Source organism: Rhinoderma darwinii, chromosome 13, assembly GCF_050947455.1.
Source record: "Rhinoderma darwinii isolate aRhiDar2 chromosome 13, aRhiDar2.hap1, whole genome shotgun sequence".
NCBI lineage: Eukaryota > Metazoa > Chordata > Amphibia > Anura > Rhinodermatidae > Rhinoderma > Rhinoderma darwinii.
Window position 1 is genome coordinate 23,258,535 of NC_134699.1, and position 9,187 is coordinate 23,267,721.

General features: G+C 43.1%; 1 protein-coding gene across 1 annotated transcript; it reads left to right on the top strand.

Moving 5' to 3' along the window:
* The first annotated feature begins 256 nt into the window (after positions 1–256).
* Positions 257–8,959, top strand: ARL5C (ARF like GTPase 5C). The gene is made up of 6 exons (XM_075846633.1): positions 257–483; positions 2,676–2,736; positions 3,851–3,998; positions 5,098–5,181; positions 6,171–6,322; positions 8,052–8,959. Exons 1-6 carry the CDS (start codon positions 438–440, stop codon positions 8,098–8,100), a joined length of 540 nt encoding a protein of 179 aa, XP_075702748.1. The 5' UTR covers positions 257–437; the 3' UTR covers positions 8,101–8,959.
* The last annotated feature ends 228 nt before the right edge of the window (positions 8,960–9,187 follow it).

Here is a 9,187-nt window from a genome sequence, read left to right on the forward strand (position 1 = left end):
GGTTATTCTTTTTAAAACCTATGGCCACAATACTTTTTTTTTATCACTTTGTCTGGAGAAGAAGCTGCACACTGGCCTCAAGTCACTTCTATAACAATAGTCCTTAAACGGAAACTGCCAAGGAGGGAGGAAGTCACCCGGCTGCCTCGTCAGTGTGACATCATCAGCCCGTCCCTCTCCTGTCACTGAAACTCTCGCAGTAGGCAGTGTGGCTCCTCCTCCTCTCGCCTTACCCAGTCACTGACGTCACGGGGACTCCCCCGGAACGCTACGATAGGCGGGGCTTCATATGACGTCACGGTAGTTTAAATGCTCTGAAGAGCAGATCGCTCTATTCAAGCGTATCGTCGGCTTCTGGGGATTACATCGCGACAGATAGGTCGCAGGCTGCGCCCCTTTATCGATCACTCAGTTGGATTATCCTGGGCGCGACAACAATGGGGCAACTGTTTACTAAACTCATGAGCATCTTCGGCAACAAAGGTGGGTAGTACAGACCTTCACTTTTCGTGGAGATTCAGGCCGACAATCCGGGAGGGGACTGAAGCCTTCACTGCTCTTCTATATGGCTGGTACTAATCCTGGATTATCCATTGTAATTGGGATGGGGGATTATTGACGGGTCTGAAAACGGAGTGACAGATACCTATGGCTAATACACTCTGTGGTATGATATATATATGTATATGTGTGTGTGATTATTTTTGGTTCTCGGCTGTGATGTATGACCATTGATCCTATTTTTTTGTTCACATTTTTGTCGGTAATTTTTCCCATTGAAATGACGGACACCTTGGCGGAACCCAACGGACCTAATTGCAAGTCAATGGGGTCTGCCGCTGGTGTCTATCGTGCGATGGATCTGTCACAGCGTTAGTAATGAAAGCCACAACGCAGATGTGAACAGGTATCCGTCATTGCTGCGTTTTTCACATTATACGGTTTTCACTGAAAATTCTCTTGTAAATACAATATCACCTGTACATTGTGAATCCTTATGTAGCATTCAGAGCTCCTCCTCGGACTGGCCCCCCCCTCACCTGACTGCTCCTCCTCGGACTGGCCCCCCTCACCTGACTGCTCCTCCTCGGACTGGCCCCCCTAATCTGATTGATAATCAATAGTCGGAAATGATGCATCAGTGGTAATAAAACAAGTGGTTCTGATGGGGATTTATTCTATCTAGTGGAAATCTTATTGGACCTGCTGAAAAATTGATTGTTCCCATGTAGTCTGAGGTGACCGCTGGTTGTGCTGTGCTTCCCGCAGACCTAAAGGTTATATTATTACATAATTATTCTATCACAGGTATTTATAATCTAAAATCTGCCGTATCGGTCGTAACAATTATCGTTCAAATTTTCGTCTCCGAAAATTACACGGTGGGCAAAGCAGACTTCTGACTCCCCTTTCCCCCAATATTTTGGGAAGTCTCTTTTTTATGTGTCCTCTATCCCGGTGAGCTTCCACTTATTGGGTCTGGTTTCTGGGCAGCTGTAGGGCTATGCAAGTCTGATTTTCATGCATGTGGTTTGGAGATGAGCATTCATCTGACTGTACGAGCAGACTGTGGGCAGGTATAATAATAATAATAATCCGGGCCCCTCTGTACATGGAGCAGATCGCCCACTTCATCCCTATTGTCCTGGTGAGAACTTTATTGTCTTTCTCAGCCTTTGTGTTGTGATCATCACCTTTTTCTTGCTTTCATTTGTTGGCTCCTTTACTTTCTCTCCCCCTTCTATGTGTATTGAGGCCTCTGGCTTCAGGCTATTTTCTCTGCACAGCTGGGTGTGAATAGGTTTCATGCCCTGGTGTTTTTCTACCATGGAAGGGGAGGGGGCAGCTGTTGGGAGAGTTTTGTTCCGGTCTTAGCAAGTTTTCTCTCTCTCTCTTGTCCCTGGATGTTTTCGGAGCTCAGACATATCTTACATTCCAATCTCTCCACATCTGCCTCAAGAGGAGGAAGGAAGATGTTTGTCAATCTTCCATAGAGATCTTATAAAAAAAAAATATATATATATATATATATATAATTTGTGGTTATTTATTCCGTTTTATGTGTATGTACTACCTGCTTGTGGGATAAGGGCAGTGGTAAACATCAGCAAGTTGTACAAAGTTCACAGCTGGCGCTACAGTTATGGCATGTTCACATCTGCGTTGGAGGCATTGTTAGGGGCCTCCGTCGCAGATCCGGCCAAAAATACCAGTCGATGGTTGCGCGCTGGTTGTCCGTCATTCAACGGAACCCGTGCTTCCGGTATCTACATTGCTCTGCTCATCTGATGTAGCCGAACAATGAAAAGCCAAATGTAGATGTGAACAGGCCCTTAGACTGGGTTCATCGTGCGTTTTTGTTGTGTGGTTTTTTTTTTTTTTTTGTTTTTTTTTAAAAAACGAAACACAAAATTTGCAAGATTTAAAATACCCAATTTTTTTTTTCAGCTGTGAACCTAAAACTATTACGTTCAAAACCACATTACAGCTGTAACATAAAAAGATATGCATGCGGTTTTTTTCAGATTGGTTTCTGTAGGCTGCGTTTGAAAGTTTATAGTTGAAGTTGACCACATCCATGTGCACAACCCTAAAAAACCGCGTCCACATTACCTGTTTATAATATGATGGCGCTGTACTGAGAAGACCATAACCACGTTACTTCTATTCCACAGAGCACAAGGTCATCATTGTTGGACTGGACAATGCTGGGAAGACCACCATCCTGTACCAATTGTGAGTATTTACACCCCACCCCCAGCAGATGGTCTGGGCACAATAAAGGAAGTGACAGACACTCGTCTAGTTAGGATATGGCACTTGACATTGTGAGAAAAAAGCAGATTGTCAACTTTACTCCAATTCATTGCACTATTTAATATATATATATATGTATGTATGTGTCTGGTATTAACCTAGAAAAGATCTGTTCTATACTCCAACATGTCAGTGACAATGAATGGTGACTATACGTGTATCTAGGGAAGTGATCCCTAGGCTATATTCACACTATTGCCGTTTTTCATGACACCTTTGCACCCGTGCGGGTTCCGTTTCCCCGGATCCCTCATAGACTTCAGTCTATTGGGGGATCTGGCAAAAAAAGGATGTTCTATTTGTTCCTGGGCTGTTCACACGGTCCGTTAAAAAAACAGCCGTGTGAATAGCCCCTTAGACATGCGTTGATTTTAATGTGATGAGTTAAAAAAAAAAAAAAAAAACAGTCACACGGCCGACTTTCCCAGTTGTCTGAACAAGCCCTTAGGGCTTATTCAGACGAGCTTATTATACGTCCGTGTGGTATCCGTTAATAAAACAAAAACGGACCGCACACAGACCCCTGCAAATCAATGGGGCTATTCACACGGCCGTTTTAACGGACTGTGTGAAGGGCTCGTGGAAAAAAACAAACTATATTCTAGACTATTTTCGTCCATTCTCAGGTATTCGTGAAAATGGGTCCCACACAGGTGCCACTCGAACGTGATAAACTAGTGTTTCACGTCCAAGTTTACACTTGTTCGTCTGAATAAGCCCTTACACTGTGGCTTTCTAGCTGTAGCAAAACTATAGCCTCCGGGCATGCTGAGAGTAATAGTTTTGCAAGAGGTTGGGGACTACTGATCTAGAGCAAGATGGGTGCACAATGCCCATCTTGCCCCCTCACCCAAACCTCCAGCAAGAAATGGAACATAAATGATCCTAAATTTGGAGTACCGATAGATGTCCTAATCCCCTCCCACTATGGACACTACTATACTGAATAGGTCACAATTTGTTAAGTATAAGTGCACCATTGTTAAGATGCAATGTATGGGGACGCTATAAAACTATTGCTTCTGTCTTCCAGTCTCATGAATGAAGTGGTTCATACAGCGCCCACTATTGGCAGCAATGTAGAAGAGATTGTCCTGCGGAACACACACTTTCTGATGTGGGATATTGGGGGGCAGGAGACCCTTCGAGCAACATGGAACAGTTACTATTCCAATACTGAGGTAAGAGCTCAGGATAACCCTGTTAGTATTTGAACACCCAGTTTTCGGTAAGGAGCCACTACTAGCGTTTACCTAATGTTATTGGAATAGTTTCCTTTAGCTGAAGGATCATTAGGAAATAATCTGCAGGAAGTTTCAAATTCCCAGCTGTTTTATGATCACCTATGTCTGCATATGAGTTGGCCACCCTACAAGGGTGATAGTCTGCAGAGTAGACTTCTGTAAGCCCTGCAAGTTATCCGGACACTGGAGGAACCCTTTAACCACGCCAATCACGGCTGCACCTCCTTCCTGCAGTTTAAGGGTATATTCACATGCGGCTGATTTGTTGCAGGACTTTTAGTCCCTGTCCCATTCATCTGAACAGAACTTTCAGAAATTCATGCACGTGCTGCAAAAACACCCCCTTCAGATGCATGGGACTATTTTTCAGTTGCACAAATTTCTTCAAACAAATGTTCCGCATGTGACTGCACCCAAAGACCTAATGCACACGACTGTAGTGATTTTGCGGGCTGCAGAACCACGAATCCGTTGCGGTCCATTTGTCCGCAAGAAAACTTCTGTTGCGCATCCGTGTGTCATCAGGATTCACAACAATTAAAAATGTATGCCACCAGTTTGTGCCACAAATCCAGACTGTACAATGACTTGTCCTGAGTTTTTGCGGCCCCCACATGGATCTGTGCATATCAGTCGTGTGCATGGGGCCAAAAAAATGAATTGCGGACAGCACAAGGAAAAAAAAAAAGACGGTCGTGTGCATGAGGCCTGGTAGTGACAGCGGGAGACAGTCAGAAGCTGGTAGTGACAGCGGGAGACAGTCAGAAGAGCAGGCAGTCTGGTTGCCTAAGCAACCCGACTGCCTGCTGTCTTGTCCATGTCTCCCGCTGTCACTGCTGGTGGGCGATAGTCATTGGACATTACATTTTTAAAAGGAGCAGTTTGGAGAAAAACATTAGCACATTGCAATTTATGCATTTCCTTAATATAATCGTTAAAATGGCGCCAAGGGTTGCGCTTAAATTTAAGTAATTAGGCTACATTGTAGTAGCTTCCATTCTGAGGGTCTTCATGTTTTATTCTATCTGTTTTTCAGTTTGTCATTCTGGTGATTGACAGCACTGATCGAGAACGATTACCAGAGACACGGGATGAGCTGTACAAGATGCTGTCACATGAGGTGAGCCATCCACTCGCTTTCTTATGGGTTCTTCGGCTAGGTCTTGAGGGCTACATAAGTAGGTATTTAAAGGAGTTTATTTATATAATTAAAAGTTATACAATTTTCCACTATACTTTCTGTATTCATTCCTCACCGTTTTTAAGATCTCTGCTTGCTGTCATTCAGTGGGAACATTCACCGTTTACTTCCAGTAGATAAAATTCTGTCCATGGTCATGTGATGGACACACAGGTGCTGGGATTGTTCCTAGCCACAGCTCTGATACACATACTGTAACGATCCCAGCACCTGTGTGTCCATCACATGACCATGGATAGAATTTTATCCACTGGATGTAAACCATGAATGTTCCTAATGAATGACCACAAGCCGTGATCTTTTCAAAACTGTGATGAATTAATAGAGAAAGTATATTAGAAAGTTGTATAACTTTTATAAATAACATTAATTTGCTGAAACTGGACTACCTATTTTAACTAATTGTAGAGGGACTCCAGCAAGGAGACAGAGTCGCCCCCCCCCCGGCCCTTTCCATGCCAGGTTAAAAATAAAGCAATAGCTCAAACCAGACCAGATTGTCTCATTTGTAGTTCTCGACTAGTGAGTTCTTCAGGCGCCTTAAAGAATGATGTTTTTGTGCCAGCGGTTTTGCTATGCGTGTGTTATCAACCTATACAGTTATGCTGTAGCAAAACGGCTGAGCACAAAATAAATTATTAATGCAAGAAGCTGCAGGACTGTAATAAACAATCACGATGGAAAACAACGTAATTTCCTTTTGGCTGGATTTACAATCATATGTGTTGCAGATTTTTGAGCCAAAGTCAGAAGTAGAACCAGCAGGAAGGAGGGGTGGACATTCTTCCTTTTATATCCCCCTGTTACTTTTGAAGCCACTTTTGGCTTTGGCTCAAATCTGCAACAAATACGCAATGTGTGAATCCAGCCTTTAGCTGTTCTAAACAAATGTGTCCTTCTCCACACAGGACCTGCAGAACGCGGCTGTGTTAATCTTTGCTAACAAACAGGATGTAAAGGATTCCATGTCCGCCACAGAGATCTCTTCCATGTTGGCACTTAGCGCCATTAAAGACAGAGCCTGGCACATTCAGGGTTGCTGTGCACTCACAGGAGAAGGGTAAGTCTGTTCTATAATAGCTTATAGTAACCACACAGGTAGAGTGTTATATATTGTATCACAGCTATCTAGATTTACACTCCTTCTTTTTATAAACCCACCCATAGGGATGTCTGGCTGACTGACACAGGGTACCGGAAGTAAGGTCTATTACAGACCGCCATATTAAGGACATACCATAGCACTCATACTCCATGGGGTTCTAGCACACCGAATTTAGATTGGCATAAGTCACTATGGTGGTCTAATTTTGGCTTGGTTGTTGCGCCCGTCATGTATGGGCTCTAAAATGCAGCTGAATAACGGCCATCTGAAATAGACATTAACGTTGTTATTGGAGAATTCCTTTGAAAGCCCATCTTGTGTTGATTCTCATAAATCTCGTGTCACTTGTGCCATAAAATATTTACTGTCCTACCCTGTTGATCTTTCCACTTGGTTACTTCTGAACTACCAAAGAATTTCTAGAATGTCTTGTTCAAACCACGCTTTGTGTTACTAGAAAAATCTATTCATTCGCATAGTGTAAAGCCAATCTGAATCACAGCAGTCCCTAAAGCGATGGGTTATAAATTCCCATTCACATCAATCACTAAGATCTTCACGGTGACAGAGTTGCCTGCGATTGCAGTAAAGTTGCAGCATTACCAGGACTTGCACGCGACTTGAAAGTTTCGCTATGCGAGAAAAAATAAAATTAAGTAGCCGCGCAAAATTATTTTTCCATAAGAAAACCTTGCCGGCACGCACAAGGAGCGGGAATGAAGCGACTAATTGCATGCCACTCTGTGTCGCTGTGAAGCCCTAGCTTAATGGTAGCCACACATGGTCTGCTATTTCTGCCCAATCCTAGGGAGGCATTATCAATCTCTTCTGTTATTAAGAGTTACAGCACCCAGAAAATTGAAGCGTCCACCTCCCGAATGTGCCAACAGCTCTGGCACAGCAGTGGTTCTGGGGTCAGGTCAATCACACTATATATCTGACTATCTATCTATGGCCAGCTTTACAGGCAGGGTGCTAGCATCTAGTTCAATGTGAGATGAATTTCGTTTTTTTTTAAATTAGGGGAAGGGGGCTTGCTTGCTGAGGATTAGAAAAAGATGGCTGCTTTCTTACAGAAACAGCGCCACATTTTTCCATGGGTTGTCTATGGTATTGCAGCTGTTCCATAGAAGTGAATGGAGCTGAGCTGCAATAACACACACAACCTATGGTGTCGCTGTGTCTGGAAGAAAGCAGCCACGTTTCTCTAATCCTGGACAACCCCTCTGTGGCAAACCTGTTGCGACACTCCGTTGACTAAACTGGAAAGTTCCTTGCCTGCTAGAAAAACAATGGGTGAGATTTACTAAGCAAAATGCACAAAAATTCAGGCTCCATTGCGGCAAAAAAAACGTACATGCCGTACGGCACATTTATTGTGTGTTTTAGACGCACTTTGCGCTAAACAATGTCTAGAAAATGGGGCCTGAAAATGCCACAGATTTATTAATAATGTAAGCCAACAAGGAGTGTCTAGCAAGTTGTGCCGAATTGATCACACAGCGCGTGCCACTGAAGTTTGGGCCTGTCTTAATTTAAGACCGTACTTATAAATCTGCGCCCATTTTAATTTCCCTGATCAACTATAATTTGTGACTCTTGTAAAACTGAGCGGGCTGCAGGTTGTGCTGGGGCGTGCCTCTCCTTATAGGGTTAATGATTGATCTTTGCTTTTCCCCTACAGGCTGCCTGCTGGATTAGACTGGCTGAAGTCTCAGGTGACGGCTATCTGACTTTGACGGGAGCCTTTATATTTATTTTACATATGCTGGACATTTTTCGTATTACTTTTGTACAAATTGCCTTTTTTATACAGATGTTTTTGATTACTTTGTGAAAAGAAAAGCAGCTGTGGACTTTATGACGTGGGCAGTTTATGTCCTGGGCCAAGTCAAGTAAAAAGCTGCATCAAGTTATTCGGAATCTGCAAGAACCGGAGAAGATTTTATTTCATGGTACAATGTTGGAGGGACGGAGAAGAATAATTGTTATGCACTTGATGCATGTACCGTGCAGAAAGTAGGGATTCGGCCTTGCTGCTCCCTCTTAGGATTCTGGGTATTTTGAGTGGTGTATATTTTTGTAACTCCCGTATGACTACCTCAGCTTTTTCCAAAACGGTTCTGCTTACATAGCGTCTTCTGCTACAAAACCACCCATGTTTGCTTTAGAGGAACAAGAATCCACAGCTGCGCCATGTGTTTTTATATATTAACCTTATAATGTGCTCAAATTTTAATCTGTACCTTTCTTTGATGACCGAGGCCTTTAATGCGCCATCAAGCAGCACAGGCCCCTTAGATAGGCAATGGGTTATAATTCGACTTTCCGTCGTTGTGTGTGTATGTATGTATGTATATATATATATATATATATGTGTATATATTTCCCTCGTGAAGGGATATTTATTTTGTATGTCATGACAACCTCTTCCTATTTTTTATATAGGATGTTCACTTGTATGAAGACATTTCATTGGTGCTATGAACCCCAGTATGGGGGGGGGGGGTGTTTGGGGGTTTTATATAGTATTAACCCTTTCTGTGCCTGACTGTGCAGTGTGCTGGCATTGTCTGTACACGGGGCCTCAGTCAGGGAGTATTAAACAATGTTCTATTCTTATACCATCTGTGTTTTTTGGTTTTTTTTCTTATTGGGGAAAGAGGGGGTTGGGGGTTTAGATTCTGCGTGACTGGATGCAGATGAAATACTTAGTGTAAGGGCATTACCCTTTTGTCCTGCTGTGACTGTAGATTTCGTAAAAATGTAACCTTGGGTCATACAACACTAGTTTGAAGGTTACACAAAGACATAAGAGTT

Bases quoted from the DNA above. Each gene is read 5' to 3' on its own strand.
- ARL5C (XM_075846633.1), top strand. From the start codon at position 438: ATGGGGCAACTGTTTACTAAACTCATGAGCATCTTCGGCAACAAAG. The intron at 484-2,675 runs GTGGGTAGTACA...TCTATTCCACAG, and splicing joins GAGCATCTTCGGCAACAAAG to AGCACAAGGTCATCATTGTT. The intron at 3,999-5,097 runs GTAAGAGCTCAG...TCTGTTTTTCAG, and splicing joins GTTACTATTCCAATACTGAG to TTTGTCATTCTGGTGATTGA.